General features: G+C 39.9%; 1 protein-coding gene across 6 annotated transcripts in view; it reads left to right on the top strand.

Moving 5' to 3' along the window:
• Nucleotides 1-24,113, top strand: part of znf423 (zinc finger protein 423) — a 156,352-nt gene that overhangs the window by 83,358 nt on the left and 48,881 nt on the right. For 3 of the 6 annotated variants that reach the window (XM_084125088.1, XM_084125086.1, XM_084125087.1), the window contains exon 6: nucleotides 6,610-6,630. The exons of the other annotated variants lie outside the window; for them this stretch is intronic. In XM_084125088.1, coding sequence (XP_083981214.1) covers nucleotides 6,610-6,630 — 21 coding nt within the window. The remainder of the gene's footprint in view (nucleotides 1-6,609; nucleotides 6,631-24,113) is intronic. 6 annotated transcript variants of the gene reach the window in all.

Below are 24,113 nucleotides of genomic sequence, written 5' to 3'. Positions count from 1 at the left end.
TTTAGCGCTTTTGCTCTCTGTCTTCCTCTTTCTTTTTGAGATTACGAAGCAATCATTAAAAAGCTACACTATCTGTCAGCTTTGATATATGACTAGTGAGGCTGTTATAAGACTTTGATATTTTAGCCTGCCTTTTTAATGCTGGAATTTGCAATCATGCACATTGTTTTTTTCTTGTTCTTTTTTTTAACCAAAATAATGAAAAATATGTACAATAGGGATACTCACGTTATGCAGGTCTGTGACCACTTAAAAAAAAAACTGGAGTGAACATGGTCCAGATAATAGTAATGATACTTCATTTTTATTTGACTATGTAGATCTATAGATGTTATATGTATAGTTACTAGGGGTTTAACAGTTCTCAGTTAAGTACCGTTCTCCACCCGCGGTTCGCTCACACATTTGCACTTTGGTTACTTTATGTCGTCATCCCCCGTGTGTTGATAGTGCGTGAGCGCAGGTGAGACCGAAACAGCACACATTGCTTTCTATGTTTAAACAGGTACTCAGTGCTTACTCCAACAGACACAAAACAATAATGAAAGATCTGGACAGAGCTTGACTGTAAGGACTGTCCGATGGCCGGGGCCAGCACGAAAGATGCTCGTGATAGTTGACGGAACAGTCACCGTCCTCATTGGGCCAGGGCTGCATCGCCATGAAAGTTTATCAGTTTCGCGTGTTTTTCAATCTAAACATTCAAGCACAAGAAGATGTGAGAGAAAACTTTGTGTTGAGAAGTTTATTGTGCGCACACATCTGAAGCGCACACACCGAAAGTCGCATTTCAGACTGCATGCAAGTACTTAATTGAGTTCTCTTTCATGTCTTCTTGCCCTTGGGTTGACAAATTCACACAAAATTGTCAATATGCCTGTCTTGGAGAGTATCCTTGTAAACACTCGTTTATGTCTTAAGTGAACACAAACAGTTGAGAAATCAATGCATGTATTAGTATATTTGATCCATGCATTATGTCTTAAAGTGAGAGCAGCCTAATATATCTGCTGCAGTCTGTGTTTTTAATGTTAATCAAACAAGAAAAGACAAAGAAAGGATTAATCTATATTTAATTTATACGGTGAGTTGTTGTTTTAAATTTGATTACTTTATTCAGTTTCTGTACCTGAAAAGTACTGTAGGACCACACTGAAACCTAAGAAGCACTGGTTATTTCATTTGTATCTTTGCTCTATTGTATTTATTTGTGCTATTACTTATAGTTTGATTATTTGTTCTTATTTACATACATTTGTATTATTTGTTCTTATTTACATACATTAGATTTGCATATCGAACCGTACCAACACCGTGACCCTAAAACCGTGAGACAAACCGAACCATGAGTATTTTGAACCTTTACACCCCAAATAGTTACAGACAACCACAACCAGCTCCATATTTTAATCACAGTCATAAGGGCTGGTCAGATTTTAAAAGCCCTTTTTTTTTTCATTTTCCACAGCAATGTAGTGAGTCAATTTAAGTGCACAAATGCATTCATAAAAATATAAATATCTTACTTAATAGTCAAGCAATGAAATTCACTTTAATTCATCATGTGTTTAGTCAAGAATGGTCCTTTCACATTATGATTGCATGCAGCAAATTAGGAATCCTTAATTTTGTAGATGGCCTCATTTATATTTCGTGTGCTTTCTGATGGTTGTCAATATCAAACAATTACTGAAATCGCTGATTTTGACTGCAAATGGACTCAATGCAGTTTCACTGTAACAGACATTTTGTTGCTAATTGTTTGGCTCGAACTTACTGATTGAGTGAGCATTTAGTAGGCTACATGTTCTTCTCCTGCCGTGTTAAATAGAACAATTTAGCTTTGTGCTTTTTGCTCACCGTTTGTCAGCTGTGGAAATCGCACAAATTTGATCTCTTCGCCTTCTGTGTTTCATCAGTGCTTTCACTATGCATATTCATGCATGCTCCTCTGCCAAAAGCAACGGTGTGTGAGAGTGTGGTTGTTGCATATATGTTGAAGATGTGAATTTAGTAGATGTGAAGTCCCTGTGCATTCCTACCCACACATGCCTGCTCTTATATATGATTGACACATCTGACACACAGCTTGCATACACAGACAGACACATTCTGTCAACTTCCAGCTCTTTTCTTTTTTGCAACATTCTCCCTGCTTGTGGATACACACAGACACTCAGTTCCCTGTTTCAGTCATCCTACCTTTTTGCCGAGGTGTGATCATACCTCACCTAGCCTCCCCCCACCTTCCTTTCCTCTCACTCTTTCCAGCTCTGTCCCCCTCCCCTCTTTCGCTCTCACAGTCACCAGTAGGCTGAGGTGACACCTCATCTCAATCAGTTTACCTCCTCAAACTTGCAACATCTGCTCCCCTCTCTTCCTCTCCTCTCCTCTTTTCTCTCGTGTCCTTCCTGTGAGCGCCCCACCACTGCGTGAGCACGCTGCCTGTGTCATTTTCTGTACCGTCACTTTGCTCTGCCAACAGCCCAAGAGGAACGTGCACCAATCACAAGAGACATTCCTCCCACAAATAAAAAAAATTAAAATTCACACACCTTTAACATTCGTTTTACACACCTGAAGGCTTCCTAAGGCATGCTTCAGGTGGTTAGGGCACCTTGAGGTTTTGTGACTTGATCTTTAATTTAGGTTTAGATTATGTTGGTGTCGTTTCAAATCTTCGCCGCCTGCGTTTGTATGTAAGCAGCATTGAGCATAGGTGAGGGAATCGATAAAGATTTCGGGCTGTTGCGGTTTGCTGCAAAAGAGCTTGATTACACCAAGATGGGAGGGGTGGAAAAAGCCTAGTGTTTTAATTAATCCGACTGGTGAGGCAGGCGAATGCGATCAGAGCTCCGTTCTCCAGGAGGCGGTGAGCCTGGAGGAATGTGGGTTTATTTTTCCCTGCCTGTTGATTGAAGCCGTGTGATTATTTAATGTAGACGTTTGTCTCTGTGCAGAGAGACCGCGTAACGATTTTCCTTAGCACGGAGGCGGCAATCCGCGTGTACGGGAAAAATGAATTTCATTAGCGCTGCCCTGATTTCATCAAACAACCGACAGCTCCAGACTGCACAGGGTCATGCAGACTTTTATTTACTGTGGTTTTTATACTGCATTATCATTAGTTTAATGTTGCAGTAATAGTCTGTTCAGCTTCTGTTTAGGGTCATCTGATCTCATTGGCTAGTTACTCTGTCACATTTTAAAGTGGAGGCATCCTATTGGTCTGTTAGAGCTTGACTATTTTTTTGAATGAAATGAAATTATGATCTTTTCAAATACTTCACACTCTGATCCAGATGAAAAATTAACACAACAAACGCATATTCTTTGTGTATCTGTGTAGTTGACATGACGTGTCAATCTGTGACAGCAGTAGCCTGTAATATGCTATACTTAATCTAAAACTACTTTACAAAAAGTAGTAAGTACTTTACTAAACTAAAACTAAATTATTATAAATGCAGTTTTTATGACCTCATATTAATTGGCAGACTATATTCATTTTTTGTTGATCAACTTGTCACACTACAGGACTATTTGTTGGAAATACTTTAGTGAAGGACTTTTTCTGACTTCCAAGAGAAACAGAATCCTGGCAATAACAGTAATATTTTTTCAACGCATCTGAAAGCATACACTCAATAATGTGAGAGCCGGTGTAACCCCCTTCATTTCCCCTGTGAGGAGACAGACACTGCTTTACACATTTCACTGCCCCACACCAAGACTTGTCTCAGACATGACACAGGATGACTGGACTGAAGTGAAGAAAGAAGGAATAAAGCTGAGAATTGTGGTGCGTTGTGGCATTTAGTTGAGTGACTGGTGTTGTGATGTTGTTGAGGGAGCCTAAACAGGCTGATTAATAGAGTTTGTAATGTGTGCTGTTATATTTCACCCAGTTCACCAAAAAATACAAATTTACATTATTTACTTTTGTGTCATTTTGTCTCATGCCTATATTGTATATTTTCATACCACATTGTTTTTTTTCTGTCTAACACAGAAATAGACAATTGCAGTTGTTACACAGCACTTGCCACACAATGACAGTTCACATGGCTGAACAACAATGTTTTATATAGCTGGGTATGTGTGTATATATATAGTTATTTATAATTTATATATGTATATAGTTATGTATAGGTATGTATATGTATGTATATATATATGAAGAGTTCAGATGCAAAAGCCTCTAAGTGCCATCTGAAATTTTCTTCTAGAATGATCATTTTATATATGACACATGTATATGTATGTGTGTATATATATATATATATATACTGTATATATATATATATATATATATATATTGATATAAAATAAATATATATTATATATGTTGTTAAAAATAAAATGTATAATCAAAAAAAAACTGAAAACGTACTGGAATGACTATGAATATGAGTAAATAATGACAGAATCTTCATTGTTGGGTTAATCAACCCTTTGAATCACTCCATTATAGGTCAGAATACAGCAGTTAGCATATATGCTTATGCAGGCGATGCATCATAAAAGTTCCTGTCACTCTCTACAGCGTCTGCCTAATAAAGCAAAAGACTTAAAATCACTCTTTGGCAGTGCTAGCAAAAAAAAAGTACACCATTTTGGCTTGACAGGGATGCAGATGAAAATGAGAAGGGGAGCTCGATCCAGCTCAGTGAGTTTATATTCATATTAATATAACAGAACCCCTCTGAGCCAAGGCTGTTAGTTCGGGGGCAAAAAGATGTTGTGTCCCACCGTCGGGCCACCCTCATGAGGACGTGCCTGCATAGTCACTGGCATCTCAGTGCACTGCTTTTAATTTTAGTCTTCATTTAGCACAGCACCCCTTGATGATCACCTCTGCGCAGCGGCGCGCCCTGCTGGCAGGGGGAGAGTTTACGCAAACGCGTACTCTTGATAGCAAACGCACGAAATCATGCACACGTATACATACATACACACTCTCGCACCTGCAGGGGGCACCCCGTGGATCTACAGCTGCGCAGCGGAAAACAATAAAGCCTGCAGAAAAAAAAATCCTCTGTGCTCCTGAGAGACCTTCACGCACAAAAGATTGTGCACGGAAAAATAATAGTAATAAAAATACAGACAGACTGACAGATAAGCAAGCCAAGAGAGGGGAAAATAAGCTTGAGTAGCAAACAAGCAGACAAGAAGTACAAGGCCTCTCAGACATTACAGCGAGGTGCTCGGCCTAGTATTCCACATTTCCTCCTTGACACGTTCTTGACAGTCCTTGTGATAAGGTGTGATGTTTTATAATGTTTGTGTTTTGCTAGGCAGGCTAGACGCACATAGGCAAGTTTGTTTTTTGGGCCTCAATGCAGTCCTTGGGGTTCGAGAAGTTTTCTGTGTTTTCCTGTGCTTTTCATGTTGGGCGAGAGTATAGGAACAGTAAGAGAGGCGAACAGAAAGAGGCTTTAGTCATTTCACCTCTCCATCCATCCCCCCACCCCACCCCCCACACACACCTCTATCTCCATCCGTCCATTTGGGCACGTCGCAAGGAAAAGCATGCAGACACTAATGTTGCACTAATCACCGGCGTACAGAACTCACAGCACGTCCACTCTCCTCTCAATCGCCCTTAATCAGCCAACACATTTCAATTAGCATATTGTGTTTAACCTCCCTTTCATCTGCCTTTATTAGTGGATTGAGCTGTAGTCAGCCTCTTCACCCCCCTCCGTCCAACCCTGATTCTCCCTTGCTCGTCTCTGCTGTATCGGTTCTCTCTCTCTCTTTCTCTCTCTCTGTTCCAGGCCTTGAGTTTTGTGCCACTGTGATCTTTCTCAGTGATAGGTTCAGGGTTGACTGTTAGAGAACATGCTGTTGTACATCACACACAGTAATGCACAATCATTTACTCACCCTCATGTTGTTCCGAACCTGTGTGACTTTTTTTTGAAAAATTCTTTGTCTATACAGTGAAAATCAATGGGATCCAGTGTTATGTTAGACCCAATTGGCTTTTAATTATGTTCAAAAACATTTGACCAAAAACATTCTTCAAAATATCTTCTTCTGTATTGCGCAGAAGAAAGAAAGTCATACAGGTTTGGAACGAAATGAGGGTGAGTGCATTTCTGGTTTGTTAGTTTATCCATTTAAGTTTGTTAGTTTGTATACGACGATCATTCTGGAAGCACGTTAGGATAATGAATGCTCAAATAATTGTTGGGATTCATGAGGCTCATGTAGATCCAAGCATGTATGATGTTTTTTTTATTCTGTGGAACACAAAAAGAGTAGTTTAGTAGACGTTTAGTCTTTTCCTAGTAATAAAAGTGTGCTGTCAAGTTGTCAAAATGACAAAAAAATATAATTAAAGTGGTCCTAATGATTTAGAATGAGAGTGAGTAAATGATGGAACTCACCCCTTACCAATGGTTTATTTTCTAGTTGTAGTGTATTTTGACAATTTAAGACATGCAAAACCATGGCAGCCCAGTCTCCCTCCATAACGTCACCATGAGTAAGCCATGTCTGACCCCTCCTCTACCATCTAACCCTCATGTGATCATAGTGCTGCTGACTAACTGTCACCCTGCCTTCTCTTTCCACCCTCCCTGCCTGTCGGACGGCCCATAGGAGAGCCTGCCCAGCTGCAAGGTTTGTTCCCCCTTATCTCTCTCCATTCTTAGCTAGATTTCCTGAATGAATGACCCCCCCTCAGGCACACATACATCTCTCACTGCTTGAGTAGAAGGAGCGGGGCTATAGTAGAGAACAGTGCATGATTGGTCACATAAAGGGGTCATTCCATACTTTTTTTTCATTCATTTATTTTCCCTCAGGCCCTTTTAATTTAGTTTTTCATGCTCATTTTCCATACTCTTTTTGACCCACAGAATTAAACAAGCAGTTTTTTGCCGCATGTGAAATAAGAAATGACTCAGGAGCCCCCATCCGTCGGCAACAGTCTTCGCAAAGCAATTGGTACAGATTAAAACAATAATGTGTTGTGGACTTTCCCAAAATATTGCTCTTGCCATTAGTTATATAGCAAGTGGAGTAACAGCATCTTCTTTTATGGTGGTATAGTTCATACTGCGGTTTATAAATAATAGTCTATCTATCCTACGTCCTCCTTGTTAATAGAGAATAGAAGTTGTTGCAATGTACTTTGAATGTTGGTGGTGGTGCTATAGTCAATGAGCTTGGAACTAAATATTTTTTGAGCTTTTGTTAAAATAAATGGAGCATTTTGTGTCTATCTATCTATCTTTCTGTCTGTCTGTTTGTTGAAACTTTTTCAAAACTTTCAAAGACTTTTTAGCTTAATAAAATTCATCATTCTTAGAATACATTTAAAATTCATTCTGCTTCTATACATTCAATTTGTATTAAACCAAGTACATGAAACTCTTTTTTTTCAGTAGTAGAATATTGAATATAAAAATATAGAATATGATGTCATAATATGAACCCTAAAAATGAACATAAAAGAGTGCAACCTTAGTTATATTATCATGTCATTTGATTTCCATATCCAGTTCCCTCTGCCAGTTCACACATAAAAACACACGTAAACCTACACACATTGCCATAGTGGTTATTTGTGCATGGGGCTGGGCCAGGGGCATGAACACACATACACCTGAATGAGACTGCTCTCCAGAGAGTATTGCTAATGTCACCGTTAATTCTTAGTTATTCATCCCAGTGATTCTGATGCCTGGAGCACGAGTCACACGTGTGTTGTCAAGGCAACACCACATAGATGCTTGCCGTTTGACCCCAGGGTGTTCTCTGTGATGTCATAATAGTCTTCTTGTCTCAACTGTGGGTGCGCTTTTCCATATTTGAATCTTTGTCTTGTCACATCACAGCTATTATTTGTCGAAAATCCGTTTTCGTGAATGCAAACAGTTACTGAAGTCGATCATTTCTTTAGTGCAAAGTGAAAGATTGTGGGATTGATTGTTGTATCATGATGAAAATGACGGGTGTTGTTTTTGAGCTCTTTTTTTTTTTTTTTTACAGGGAGTGATACTATAGAGCAGCGCATTTTTATTTTGCTGTAGGTAATGCCCATCTCATGCTGTAGAGACACACACACACTTACTCAAATACACACACGTACATGGAGACTGGCCACTAAAGGAGACCTGGCGTGGTCTCTCTGTGTCAGCGCAGACTTAATGAGGCAGCACACAAGAAGCTTTAGGAGTCAATGGATGTAGATAATGTGGATGAGGGTTCACTTCACTGAGCGCCTGTATTCGCAAGCCAGTGTCTAGCCTAGGGCCACACCGTGTTTGTGTGTGTGTGTGTGTTTGTGTGTGTAGCCATACTCCAGCCCCCTCCATTCTGTAGTTATGAGAGCAAAAGAAATCATCATTCCTTCACATTGCATGTCACTCCCTGTTATCCAGCCCCTGATGTCTCTATTGTGCGCGCCGAGCCGATGTTAGGTTGAGTGGCTTTGGTGAGAGCAGTTATTCCTCAGTGTTCTGATGTTTTAAAAGGGTTGGGTTGGTTTTTATGGCTTGTTAATGGTGTGGCGCTCTCTACTGCTGCCCATGTGGCAAGTACGTGAGCATGGGAACAGATGACAGCCCCTCATGCACATCATAGACCACCTGGAGCTAGCCAGGCGGAACCTCAGAGGAGCCGGGCAACGTTTGAGGGGGGATGATGGAGGGTGCGCTGCTAGAGGTGAATAGAGAGAAGAATGAGGGAGTTGAGCTTGACCAAATCTATATGTTTGGCTTTTACTACACAGGTCTCTGGAATACTTGATCCAATTGGTAGTTTTATGTCTCTTGTGGCAGTCCGCAGTCTCATTTCACTCACATAATAAAGTAATCTAAAATCATTTTATGTCAATTTTATTTAATTGGTACACTTTGCGACTGGTCCTGGTGACCCTGTTGGTGGCAACCGTCTAACTGTGTATATCATGCCTTAAACACATTGAACACATCATTGTATAACCTGTATACACTATACTATTTAAAAGTTTGGGGTTAGTAAGATTTCTTTAATGCTTTTGAAATAAGTATTTTATGCTCACCAATGCTGCATTTATTTGTAGTAAAAAACAGTAATATTGTGAAATAATTACAAATTTAAAATACATTTTTTTCTATTCTAATATATTTTAAAATGTAAATGTATTCCTGTGATGGCAAAGCTGAATTATTCTAGTCTTCAGAGTCACATGATATTTCAGAAATCATTCTAATATGCTGATTTGTTGCTCAAGTTGAAAACAGTCAAATTAGTTTGGAAACAGTGGCTCTTCGATGAAAGTTCGAAACAGCTTTTATTTGACATATAAATCATTTGTAACATTATAACTGCCACTTCTAATCATTTTAATGCATACGTGCTGAATAAAAGTATTGATTTATTTTTTAAAAATCTTACCGACCTTTTTCTATTTAAAATAAAAATAAAAACTATAATCAGTTGTTATAAATGCTAAGTTGGTTTATTTTCGAGATTACAGATTACATTCAGCAGTGTTATTTAATTATTAGTGTTTTTGAAAATTAAATGTATATAACAGAGACATATAAATTTAAATAAATGTGAAACATTTAAGAGAATATTTTTTTATTTATGAATAAAATGAATAACCAGTATAGTGCTTACAGTAAATATCATGCGTTCTTATTGTACCGTTCACAGCTCAAACATGCCACATGACCCCTAACCTGCTCCATGACCAAACACCAGTGATTTAATTCCTTTACCTTCTCTCTCTCTTCCTTCCTCCCTCCTTTGAATAGCCCCCACAGAGAATGTCATGTTGAAAAGGGAGTGAGGCAGCAATGTTTTGCCGAAATGTTTGTTTGCAAGGCTGAGTGATGTCTGATCCCCCTGAGAGCTCATTTTGCCACGTTTGCGCTTGATTTGCTTCTTATGCTGTTTATTAAAGGTAATTACAAGCTGTTTGGAGATCTATAAGAGAACTGCTCAGGGGGAGCCTCCTCCAAAAGGTGTGGGAACAGAATGGAAAATGAGGTACATTTGCGGCCGACGTTGCGAAATCGCATGGGTGTGGGTTGCAGGTGTATTTAGAGGGAAGACTGCATAGGAAATGTGTCTTTAGCTGATCTGGTGTACTGATACATCATAATCTTTAACACAGGAAGTTGCTAGGTCTGAATGAATCTTTGGCGTGCTGGTATGTTAGCAGCATGTGTATACATATCTTTCTCTGGTAAATCTGGTAGAGGTGCAGCTGCCCCGTTTCCCCACTTCCCCTCCTCGACCGTCCCAGATCCGTCCAGGTGTGTCTCAGCCAGCTGCCGTGGAGGGGAAGGAACAGCAATATCAGGAGCTCGTCACTCTCCCAACCCTCCCTTCTCCATGCCGTGCGGTAATTGTTAAAAAGACAAACAAGCTGCCTGCCTATCTGTGCATAATGAAAGGGGGCCAGCCGCAATTTGCTCCTCACTTAATTCGTTAAGTATTCTGAATTTATTTTCTCGAGTGACAGTGGCATCTGTCGTAGCTGGCGAGGAGGACTTACGTGCACATGACGTTACACAATGGATTCGTGATGAGGGGGAAAGATGTGATAAGGATGGAGTGTTAAATAGTTATTTCACCCAAATATTACAATTTTGTCAGTGTTCATACATAAATATTCTTTGTTGCATTTTTTAAAGTTCTATCTGTTCTTTTCCATGCAAGTACAACACATTGACTGAATCTTTAAAGATTCAAAGAGGACAGATATATATCATAAAATATGATATGATTCATTCACTATATTCCAAGTCTTCTGAAGCCATTTATTTTTTGTATTTTTTTGTATTTTTGGAATATATACATTTTTGTAGTGTTGTAAAATTATAAATTAATCTTTAAATGAATTATAAATTATAAAATCAATCTACTTTGCTATTGTTAAATTTCCTCCACGATCATTTCCATCATAAGAATTCATGAGAGCTCTAGTAATATCCAGTTGTGAATGAATCATTCTTTTGAGTTGGACCGTTTCAATTCAGCCAATTCAGACCTTTTCTGTTCTGTTGACTGAGTCTGAATGATTCATTCGTGAATGAGACTTATTTGGTTCTAAATTTAAAGAAGACTTGAAATGTAGAGCATGAGTCATTTGGACCATTTTAATGATGCTTTTTGCTTGAAAACTCCAATCCCCATTCTTGGTAATTGCATGGAAAAGAGTGGGCAGTGCATTATAAAATGACCTCTTTTTGGGCCACAGAAAAAATAAAAAGTCAAATAGGTTTTGGATCATCATGAGTTAAACTGTCCCTTTAAGGAGGTGAATCAAGGTGTATAGGTGTGTGTGTTAACAGGAGTAGAGTTGAGGAGAAGGTATAGATCTTGTATCAACACAAGTTGACCACAAGCTTGTCTAATTGATGTCAGAGCAGCAGAGCGATACAGCAGGTGATACGGCGGTTCCAGGTAAACTGCAAATAAAGCCCCCTAAATACCGACTGATAATTAACATCTGCTGTCTGGTGTGATCTTGCCTCTGCACATCAGCTCAGTGTGTGAGTATATACGTGTGTGTGTGTGTGTGGGAGGAAGGAATAAGCGGATGTCACAGCTCATCAGTGCTCTATGTGAGATGCGCAGGAATCAGGGGAAGGCACACTCTCGATGGAAGGGCGGGGGTGGAGGTCCCAGAGAGACGGGTGGAGGCCCCTCAGAGTGTGTGCATGTGCTCAAGCCCGTGTGTGGGAGAAGGGGCCACCTGGGGTCGGACTCTTCAAAGGCCGCTCTCTGAGGAGCGGTGAGAGGTGCCTGTATGACAGGAACCCTGGCTTTGATCCGGAATAGGAGTCAGAGTGGGAGAGGAGATGGAAGGCAGGAAGGAGGAATCCAGAAGGGAATTCAGAGGTGTGACTTGTAGATAAAAAAAATAGTAGGTGTGGGACACGGTAGATCTATGATAGGCCTATCCCCTGTTAGGCTTCTTTTAGGATTCACTCTAAATCTTCACTTTTACCCTGTGGGTATGCCTCTAACATGCCTCAGCTGTTTGTTGTCTTGTTTTGTTGTATGTATATCTCTGCGTTCAGAGGCATTCTGTCTTTTATGATTCTCATTTTGAGTTGCGTCTGGTTTATTTAGAGCATTCATTTCATTAATTAGAGGTATATGGCTCATAAGTTTTCAGCTTTAACTTGCAACTTTTCCAACTTTATTTAGACTATAGACTGATACCTCAAATCATGCAGTTTATTGAGGAAAGATATTCTGTTGCCTTTTAAGAGTTTGAACTTAGGATGCACAATATATGTTACCATATCAGATATTAGAGATTAAAAAACTGTATCCGTTAGGATATATTAAAATAAAATAATTATTATATTGTAAGACATGTTATACATACAGATATACATAAATATGCCATGTTTTATTGTGCATATTATATCATATGTAATAAAATGTTGTGTATTTATTATTGTAATTTTTTATTGCTTATTTCTGCTATTTTAAATTTAGATAACATTTGCCATCTAATGCTCACTTAAAGGTAATCTAGTTAATCCTTTAAAACAGTAATAATGTAATAACACTCTTAAATGTAATCTTTAGCAAATCTGAAAATGAATAGCTAATTTTCTGTACATTTTACTGTAGATTATAATGGTGTGAATATTGTAGTTAAATTTAGTGTTAAATTATTATAATTTTTTTCCATTTTATTTGTATAGAAATGTTGGTTATATCAGCTATTTCAGCGTTATCGACCATATCATAATGAATAAAAAGAATACTGGTATCGGACAAAATTTTAATTTTGTCCATCCCTAGTTTGAACTGGTGCAGAAGTAAACACCACTCAGCGGGCTGTTGAGTTGAGTTGAGTTGAGTTGAGTTGAGTTGAGTTGAGTTTAGGCTTAAACTGTTGTAGTCTCATTACATCCATACTACACAGTATGTCTTTTTTATGGACCTAATAACTTTGCACAGAATGTAAATTATAATGTGTTGTGTTTTTGTAAGTGTATAGACGACCTAATCCAGAAGTTTGGGTTGGAGAAGGAGCTCTGTGATTGGCTCATTTTTTTTATCATGCTGTACCCTCATTGGCTATTCATCATCACTAAAATTTCCAAATATCACCTTAAGCTTGTACAACAATTTCAGATGGCGAACCAATGGAGAGATTAAGAGAATGATGTTAGAAGAAGATTATTGAGCATCATAAAGATTGAGGGATGCGACAAATGGCCGAAATGGGGAGGGATCCATGGGTCAGAGGAGAAATGGGGGAGATTTGGCAAGGAACTAGGGATGAGATGAGAGGAATGCATGATCAGTGCCTTTCCCTCCCTTTTTGGTACAGAGATGTTGCGGGAGGAATAGATACAGAGGGAGGGAGAAAAAGAGAGAGATGAACTGACCGGGTGCTGATGAGGGAGGTTGACCTTCGGAAGTGAGTGAGAGCGAGCGAAGAGGATGAGGCTGGCTGACAGGGGCTCTCCTGGTTTTTGGCAGCCTCTCAGTCTGCACGGTGAGCAGCTGGACTTCATTAGGCGCTGGTGTTAATTACTGGGTCCAGGCTGCAGCCGCCCGCACACACAAAACACTCACCGTAATTCAGCCAGGGTCACCTTGAAATTGATCATTTACCATCAGAGAGATGAAGACGGACTGAGTAGAGTGAATGAACGAGTGACACTAACTATATAGTCTGTTATGAAACCTAGTGATGCACATTCCAGACATGAAAACTGTTCTATGCATCTTAAGATCTTTTTTTGGGGGCAAATTCTAAGGCTATTGAAATCCTTTGCAGAGATGCAATCCCATAATGCACTGAAATAAGCTCAGTGAAAAAAAGAGAAACCATTTTAAAAATGTACATTTCATTAGGCACTGAAAGTTAAAAACATTGTGCTATGTACAATGTTTGTTGTCTGTTAGCAAACTCTATTGAAAGAAATCCAATTCCAAATCCCCAGGTGAAGTTCTATTTGTGTGGCATACTTTTCTGCCTGTGTAGAATTTTCAAAATCTTTTGTTTTTATTTTTCAGCATTGTCTATACTTATTTTTGGGGGAAATCTTCACAGTTTCACCAATAAGATGTGATAGAATGTGATGAATGAAATGTTTAGAACTTCCTACATAACAGTTGTTCTAGTTCTGGAGAAATTCAAGGAATTTTTCCAGAGCAGATTCCGTGTGGGCCTACTTGAGATTCCACGATTGCACGATGTTGCTGTCTTGGAAAGGTCGACATTGAGGCACCTCGCTAGATTTTGAAACAGAGTTGTGTCTAGTAAAAGAGCTGTGAAACAAAAGCAGCTGTTCTTTAGCTAGTGACAGAAATGGCGAGTGTTAAATGCTACAGCTGTAGCAGATGCCGCGTATCGTCAGATGCGGGGTGAAGTCGCAGTCAAGGCAGCAGGCGCTTCGGCTTGGTTTCCTGTGACAGCGGCCTGCAAGGTCAACTTCCCTGCGGTGGATGACTCAGCTGACCAAACCAGGGAAAAGGACCGTTAAGGACTTGAAATGTGTGGGAGAGAAAGCTGGCAGAAAGCACAACATTTGGAGATTATTTTCCATCCACTGCTGTGGGACTTCTTCACACTTATGATAGCTCTGTCACACACATACACGCACAGTTATACAATTACTTTAAGTTATTCTTTGGAGTGAAGCACATGGTCCTACCTTGGTGACACTATGGTAATTACAGTACAAGAGGACAAAGAGAGACAAATGGAAGTCGAGGAGGAACGAGAGAGAGAGAAAGATGTAATAGTTGGCCTGACGCGTACACGGTCCCTGCGTACCAGAGGCGTACAATAGAGCGCTTTTATTCAGCATCCTCACAAAACAAAAGTCTACCACTCTCTGCTCTCAATAATACAAAGGTCTGATACAATCTCCTTCTTAATTCTCAACCATGTCAGTTTTTCAGGAATGTTTTTGCCTCCTCCCTGAAGAAAATCAATGCATTCTGATTTGGTAATTTCCCATGGTGCCACGCTTTGCGCTCCCTGCGCTGAGAGAGGTGACAAATCCGGTCATGGCGGCGTGAACCTTTTTCCCCCTCCCTTCCCATCTTCCTCTGTTTCCACCCTGCTTTTGTTTGTGTTTCTCTCTCGATCTCTCTCTCGCCGTCTCTGGGTGTTGCGACAGAGTGCGAGCTCAGAATTTGTTGGAATTTCGCAGCCCTTCCCGGTGCTCTGGTGAAAAACACTCATTTGTGACGGTGCCAAGCTGCTAATGGCGGATGGCAGGGTCCGTGCCGAATCCCACCTCCGCTCCCCCGCGCTCGTTATTCCGTGCTCGGCGCCGTTCGCACCCCTCCCCTACATCTGCCAAACTCAGCTGCGAGGGAGCGGCATAATTATCCCGCCGGAGCCTCAGACGCCTCCATGCCGTCACAACTGGGGCTTCATTAGAGACCCGCAAGAATGCCCCTGTGTGTGTATGTGTGTGTGCGAGAGAATGTGTTACGTTTATTTGAAGATATTTGCGCGCATCCCTTTGTGTGTTTGCGTGTTGTCTATGCGTGCGAGTGTGTAGCGAAGCGTGGATAGTTGCTCCGAGAGTTTTATGTCCATGGCTTGCAGCACGAGTGTTACTTTGGTGCTGTTCGTGTACGTGTTTGCGAGTCCTGTCTGTGCTAATATTCTGGTGAGTACACCATTAATGAGTGTGTGGCGTGTGGGTGTGTGAGGAGCTGATGAGTCGGGCTCAGAGGTAATTTGACTTCTTAGAGCTACAGACCCCTGTGCCAACCCCCCCAGCCCCCTTCACCAGCTGAGCAGTCCCCGAGGAAGACCGGGTTTAACAGGGCCTAGATTCCCCCACTTACAACACACACACACACACTTATATACTGTCAAAGTAGCACACACTTCAAATGCACGTTAATAATGAGACATTGGCCTCTTCTAAAGGCGCCGGTCCATCTGTACATCTCTCTGAGACTCATTTGTTGTGTAAGAGTTTGCTTGTAGGCTTAAGTGCGAATAGCAAGCACAGATGTCAATGTGTGAATAAAAAGTCAATAAAACATAGGTTTAAACTCATTTTAGGTGTTTTTTTTGGGGGGGGGGGGATTTTGATGGAACACCATTTTAAGACTAAATCTCATTAGAATTCTTTCTCATTTTTTTGACTGTAGTAACCTCAGACGGCTTTTCCATGGACCACATACAGTCTGTTCACTGACCGACTGATGCACTTCTCTGTGGCGCTAATTGGCTGACTTTAGGCAACTTGCATTAGTTTGGGTTTTAGCAGTCTGTTTAGAAATTAAGTTACCAAATTTTTGTCTTTTTTTTAACAGAACAAAATCAGGTCTTTAAAAAGGTTTTGCAAAATTGGTACATATTATTGTTATTATAATTCTTTTAAATTACGAAACATTTTGTGCTATTTTTTCTTTTTTGCGCAACCATTAATTAAAAATCATTCTATTAATCAAATAATCCTGAAAAAATGGTTTCCACAAAAATGTTAAGCAGTCCAACTGTTTTTAATATTGATAATAATAAGAAATGTTTCTTAAGCACCAAAGCAGTATATTAAAATTATTTCTGAAGGATCATGTGACAATGAAGCCTGGAGTAACGCCTGCTAAAAATTCAGCTTTGCCATCATAGGAATAAATTGCATTTTAAAATATATTAAAATAGAAAATAGTTATTTTAAATTGTAATGATGTTTCACAATAGTTCTGTTTTTAATGCATCTATGTACTGTATGTCTTTCAAAAAAAATAAATAATTGTACCTACCCCAAACTTAAGAACAGTAATGTGCGTATATATAAATATATATACATTTTCTAAGCCTAGTGCACGGTTATTGGCCAGAATAAGCTGCAAATGGACTAGAGTCTAGACTAAGACTGTAATGACCTGATTTGAGTATTGAGCCAAAGTTATCTGAAAATGCTAGCTTTGAATCAGAGGATTTGTTGTTGTAGGTTTTTCCCCCTCATTAAGCCTCTCTTTTCTTTCTCATCTCTTTTACCTCCTCTCCTTTTCTCTCTCCTCTATGAATAGTCTGGAGACTCTAATTGTAATGATGTTTTTGGGTTCTTTTTTGTCTCTGCCACACATTGATGTTATAATTGTAGGTGTGTGTGTGTGTGTGTGTGCGTGTGAGAAAGAGGAGGGTTATTACCGTTCGCTGTTCTCTCAGGCCACCGACCGTGCTGTCGTAGACAGCCGTTAGCGTGCCACACATGCCAGTGCATGTGCACTAACTGAACTGCGAGGTAGAAACTCAGACATTCCTTTTCTGCACTTATAATTTAGAGAAATCACTTTGAGATTTGGATGTGTTTGTTAACATATTTGTGCACAATTTGACATTCCATTGTGTTGTTTTTATATACTTACTCGTTTCTTGCCCTTATGTCATCCAGAATAGTTTCATGCAATCCACTAAGACATCCGCGTGAGGAAGAGAGCTACAGATTTTCCATTTGAAACTCGGCAGGGACATCAGACCACCTTGGAGGAACCACAAGCCTCCTCTGCGTACCCTACACCCCATAGGAAAGCCAGAACTTCTCAGTTCCAGGCCAAAGCAAGCATCCTCTCCCCTCCTGGGCCAGATCCTACGGCACAGTTACACGCCAGTTTTCGCCCAAGGACAGAGGGGAAGTTGAGCATAAAAGCTACTTGATACTCTCGGTTCACTTTTATGCTAGATCTCAGTGTTGAGAACAAGACAGGCATGTTTTCGCTCTTTGGTGACCCTTTAGATGTGAGGTCAGAGGTCAAAGGGTAACCATTGCGCTGACTTGCTGCATTTCCTGCAGGCGTTAATTGTGCTGCTGGCACCTTATTGACAGTGTTTCTTGCTCTCCATACTGTGCACATTTCGTCTCGCTCACACCTCAGCCCCCTCTTTCCTCTGTTAGTAAATCCCCTTTATACTGGAGGGACGTGAGGGAATGGTAGAGATGGATGGATGGATACATGGGGAGGGAGAAGGGCGAACTGTGAGTTGGGCTTCTACGTAAGTGTCAGTCATATTAAAAGCCGCTGACAGCTTTTGCTTCCAGACCAAACTCTGGACAAATAGCTCTCCAATCGATAGTTTCCCAACAGCAATATTTGGTATCAATGCGTGTCCTTCTCATTACACGATGAGGCCAGAGTCTCCCTGGGCTCTGAATAATTTATCCCCCTGACGTGGAGAGAATTGCAAAGAAGGAAAAGCCGCCCTATCTCACTCGTACTCCACTGCTCCGTTCCAAAACCTAGTGAGCTGCCTCCGTAGGCAGCGTTTTAAAGCATTATAGCTGTGAAGTCTGTTCCAAAAGGTAGGCAGTGTAATTATGCTGCCTCTTAAAATGCCTAATCTTTGCTAAATTCTAAGGCAACATTGCATTTGCAGAGAAAGTAATCCCAGAATGCATTGCAACAACTTTGTTGTAAAAAAAAAAGAAAACAAGATGGCGGACAAAGTAGGATAAACTAGAGAAATAAGAAAAAATATTAATAATAATATTAAGAAAAAATGAACTCAAAATGATTCATTATTATTTTAAATGGACCAATCTCAAATATATTTTCCCTCAAGTATTATTAGGAATTTAATTAATAAAGCTTTTTAAAATTCCAATTCTATTCCAAATTTGAATGAGGTTGCAAACAGAAAATGGATGTGGAATTGCAATTTAATTTTAACTTTTATTATTTTATATTCTGGTTATTAAATAAATGTAAGAAGTGAAATTAATTGACATTTAAATAAATTAAAAGAACTATTTTTAACAGTTTTGATCAAGACAAACTGAATGTCTGAAGAGATAGATAGCCCACCATACTTAGCTCCCGTTACACCATACGCTCACCTCATTCCCTATGTTCTTAGCCTGTCCGCTTGTCTTCCTTATTGACACAAATCTTCCCCTCTCTTTCTCATGCTTTTCTCATCATCATATTTTTAGTTTTCCTCCAGCAGCCCCTCTTCTCTTTTTTAAGTAGCTTTGCATACATTAATCGCTCGCAATGTCAGGTGCTGCTGGGTAGTATTTGCCTAGACTCAGCAGTATGTATGCGTTTATGAGGTGAGCAGGGTCCTCCATAAGAAGAGGATCAACATCCATAGGCGTTACACATCTTGCTGTTGCCTCTCCGGGGAAAGGGCGCTCGAAGAGCAAACTCATTTTAAACACACTTACTCCATTCCGACCGCATCTCTCGCTCATTATAGTGGCAGCCAATAGCGTGGGATCCGTGTGGAGGTGAGCCATCTTGAATAAGTGGTAGAGAACATTAGCGAAGAAGAAGATAATGGAGGTCTGGAAGGCTGGCTAATGAGTGCTATCCTCTCAGGAACAGACCCTCAGCCTTATCCCTCTCTCTCCCTGATCAAATGCGCCGAGGAGAAAGCAGGAGGAAAAGGTTACCGCTCCATCTTCCGTTATCTTTCGTGACCCTTCCCCCCTCACCCGCCCTCGCCTCCTAATCATCGCTAAGTATTATAAATGTTAGCTTAAACCAGGCAATCATCGCTACACCATAATAATAAACTTTTATTGCCGTGTTCCTATTAGTGAGTTAATGTTGTCTGCTGATGGCGTGTAATTGTGCTCTTTTCTCGGCTTTGCGAGTCCCACATTTCCCTCATGCCCAATCAGCTACGCACGGGGAGAGAAAATAAATAGCCTAATGCTGTTTTAATTACTGAAAACATAAAGCATGAAGCCTACGCCTTCCCTCCTCTCCTCTCCTTTAGCTACCTGCAGCTCTTAACACCGCATTCACAACCAGCGGCGCTGACCGGCAGAGTGAGCGGGGCCACGGCTCACGCTCGCCCACTCTGTGGAGGAGCCGTAGATACCTTTAGGGACATCCAGAGGAGTTTGGACGCATTTGTGCTTCCATCATTAGCAAAGAATGCTCTTAAAAGTACGTTTTTGTTGGGCAAACTCACTAAAAACCTGCATCAGATTCCTACGTTTTCCAGATTTTGTGAATCCATTTGCACCGTTACCTGATTGACATACTTGCACGCCCTGAAACAGCGCATGCAAATAGATGCTGGCCGCAGTCATTTCTGGGGAGTTCGTAGTGTTCTTAGTGTTGATTTTTAGTCTTAGCTGGTCATTATCTTCACTATCTCTCCTTAGTATGCACGCACACACACCCACCGAAGCACAAACATACACAAGCCCTCGTAATCTACCCTGAGAACTTGGCTTTGGTAATCTAGTACGTTCTTTGACAATGCTTACTACAATGCAATTAGTCGCATATCACACACATTCTCAAATACAACAGCCTCCTGCAGTGTTTACAGCACGCTAACATCCCGCCCATACCATCACACACTCAATCATCGACACACACACACTCTGCACTTCCATGGTGTGGCTGTGTTTCTAAGGAAACGGAGCGTTCTGCGTGTCTTTGTGGCTCCCAGTCAGCCACCTTCCCAGACGCCACTGTTCTTATTTTAACTCGCACCCTTCACACTTCCGTCGAGGCCGGAGAACACACTCGCCCCACTAGACATGACACTGAAGCAGATGTTAAAAGCGCTCCTGCAGTAATTAATCTCATACCTGTGCTATAACTGTTGATTTAAAAAAGATGGGCTCCAAAATATGCACTTAAAAATAGATCAGGGTAAAAATATTACTTGCATGAAGAAATGTTAAAACACTGACAAAATGGCTCTCTTTTATTTTTAGAAATTAAGTACATCCAAGCAGCGTCTGCAGTGGTTCATAAAGAAGTTTCAGCTGTGCTGGCTTGTTTATCTCTTCTTTTCTGTTTGGTGTCTCAGAGACCCCTAGGACCATTTTATGGGCGTTTTCAGACCCGTAGATCATTTGCTTTGTTACGAAACGGACTTAATTTATTACAATGTTGCAGTTTCTTCTTGGTTCGGTTCGCTTTCTCAAGGCAAGATTTCAAACTGATTTTCCTCTGTGTCATCCATCAAGATGATTGACAAGTTCCCTTCACAAGCTTATTGCGACTTATTTGTAACCGTCAATAGACACACACACGCAAACACAATACGAATGTAGCTATCATTCCCACATTATTATATAGCCTACTGTATATAATGCAGTTAGAGCGGGAAGCAAGGCTTTGTCGAGACAGCATGTTTCATGTTTTTTTAAGCTTTAATTACTTTTTATTTCAGTTTTAGATTTAGTCATTTTAGTACTTAAATTTATTTTGGTTAGTTTTTTTAAGTTTAAGTTTTTCTTGTAATATTCATATTTTATTTCATTCTTTAGTTTAAACAACAACTCCTGTGGTATTTGACACGGTCACATTTGTAAAAAAAGAAAAGAAAAGTGAATGAATACTTCATGGTAAAACAGAGGGATGGATTATGTTCCATAATATTTTTAAACAAATATCATTGGTATCTCTCATACCCCAAACATAAAAACAGTTATTCCAATCTCAACAGAACATAAAAGTTGAAAAGGTTGAAAAGGGGGACCATTTACTTTCCAACTAACCAGTGAGATGAAGCTGGCAGAGATGGACACAGATTTGTTATGGAGTGGAGAGTCAGTAGACCACCCTGAGGATGTCATTGTGACTTGAGGTTTCGGTAGACATCGGATGACAGGCAGAGGAGTGGAATAATTATGGGAGATTTTCTGCCTTCATCTCGTATTCTCTTCATTTTCAATTCCACATAATGTGTCCTTCCCTGTAGCGAAGTAATCATATTACAGTTTGTATCTATTTAAGTGTGTGTGTGTGTGTGTGTGTGTGTGTGAGTGAGACTGAAAAAGAGTTAAATGTGCTAACTTTTAGCAGATGTTGTCTTGACACGTATGTGCGTGCGCATAATGACGCAGTTCTGCTCTTTTCTGAGTGTAAATGGATGAGAGCTGGAGGGGCAGATTAAAGGTGTGGGGTTTGTGCCCTGAGGCCTGCTCTAGTCTGCCACAATCCCTTATCCAGCCTTGACCCAGACAGCATTGATCCACGCAAGTGTGTGCGTGTACGGAGCTTATCAACCCTTGTAAAAATGACCTGCTGTTGGGCTGGTCAACTATTTAACACATAGAGTCTTATTGGAAAAATTTTGAAAACATTTTTTTAAGGCCACATTACGTCGGCTAGTGGGATTTATTTCTGTGACTTTCAATTGTTGGTCCAAGTAGAATAGGGGTGCATAGTCATTGTTGGCAGAAATTGTACCAATTTTTATGTAGTCGTACAAACACTGAAGGAGCAGTCCAACTGTGTAATGGGTTCATGTATGGGCAAACTCAGACCAACTCTTGCTATAGTCTCATTGTGTCAGGGCTTCATTGTCACAGATGGTTTTACGAGGTTGCTAAGTAGCAAGAAAAATGTACACCGTAACCATGAAAATAGTGAAAACACACTAAAAAGTAGCTTATTACAGAAACAAAAGTCCTGGGCCCGTATTCATAAAGAATCTTAATGCAAAGAGTAGCTCCTAGTGACACAATTCTAAGAAAATTCTTAGAAATGTGGGCGTTTACTCTTAAAATTGAAGAAAAAATCCTAGTAAAGAAAAAAGTATTTCAGAAAGCATCTTAACCCTTAAAAGAGGTCTTAAGGTAAACATTGTTAGGAGCACGGACGAGGACTTTTAAGAGGCTTAAGAGTTTCTTTAGCAGAGGAGAAAATGACAGAAAGACGAAGAAGGAGAAGAAATGTGTTGCAGACAATGGATGACAGTGAGTTAATAAGAAGCTATATATTAGATCGTGCAGGGATCATGTTTGTGACAGATCTTTTTAGAGACACGCTAATATCTCCAACACAGCGCAGAAATGCCATAGCGCCAGAAATGAAAGTAATCACTACATTACAATATTTGGGAACTGGGAAAATTCCATGTTTGATACATTAAAAGCAACATTCAAACCACCACCACTTAAATAGACATGCCAGTAATCAGTGTAATTGGAAAGAGTGGAACAATTTTTATCATTCTAAGCCAATCAAATACCTTATAGGAAATTAACAGCATGGTAAATAAAAAAAAGGATGTATATACACATATATAATGTGTGTGTGTGTGTGTGTGTGTGAGAACGGTCAAATAGGAAAAATTACGCATGTAATTTCAAAGTGGAGGCTTAGAATAGAAATATAAATCTTTTTTTCCTTCTTGGTCAACCAACCAATCACAGTCGTCAAAAGATAGTGTCATACATAGCAACGGGGTCAACCCCGCCTCCTCACTAGGATAAAAGTTTTTGTCTTTTCCTTACTCAGAGTTGCTCTCAGATCGGTCTCGAATTGCTCTTAAGCTAAGACTCATACGTAAAAGTTTTTAAGCTAAATTAAGAGTTTTCTGAGAGGATTCTTAGAATCTTTATGAATACGGGCCCTGATGTTTGCTTTGATATATCACACACAGAATTAGAAGGACGATTTTTCCTCTGCTTGTCTGGTATGTCTTTAACGTTTTGTTTACAATTTAGATATGCACTGGTTCAGTCTCTCTTCCATCTTGTTTTTTTTTTTTTTTTTTTTTTTAGTGTTGATCATGCAAAAGTCTATCCCCTAGATAGAAGAGGTAACTGTTTGTAATGTTTCGAAAACAGTTGCCACTTTTTTGCCAACAGTTAGCATTATGCTAAGCTAGTAAACTAAGCAAATTAGCTTGTTAATTAAAGGTTAAATGAAAATACAAAAACAGAAAATGTGTAATTTTAAGCTTCAGTAATATAATGTGATATGTAATTAAAAGGGCTTTAACAGAAAAGATTAAGATTAAGAATAAATACACCATAAAGCAATTTCCTTAATGACAATAAACCCATAAAAAAGTTGCTGAGGAAGGGAAAAGGGCTAATTGGCTAGCAGTATGTGTTAATACCGGGGGTAACACTCTCGCTTGACGTCACTCCGTAGAACGTTGACAAACGCTGACGTGAGTCTTGTGCAAGGGCTCAATGCAAATGTGCAAAATGCACCGCAAGTAGCAGTAGCGGATTTTTAGTATTGTTTTGCCACACAAAGTAGTGTTTTTGACGTACTGTGTTGAGAAACCTTTTACAAAGAGGAAATGGACATCTGCAGAGTGAGGGGTCGGAATATAATGGCAAAAAGGAAATCAAAGTGCTGTGGTTACTACATAGGCCATGCACATTACCCTTTGTCTTCCTTTTCTTCCTTTTCCTTTCTCACACCCACACGTACATACC

This window comes from Abramis brama (assembly GCF_963993115.1).
Source record: "Abramis brama genome assembly, chromosome: 9".
In the NCBI taxonomy this organism is placed as follows: Eukaryota; Metazoa; Chordata; class Actinopteri; order Cypriniformes; family Leuciscidae; genus Abramis; species Abramis brama.
Note: the sequence above shows the minus strand (reverse complement) of the source record. Positions and strands in the feature narration are given on the sequence as shown.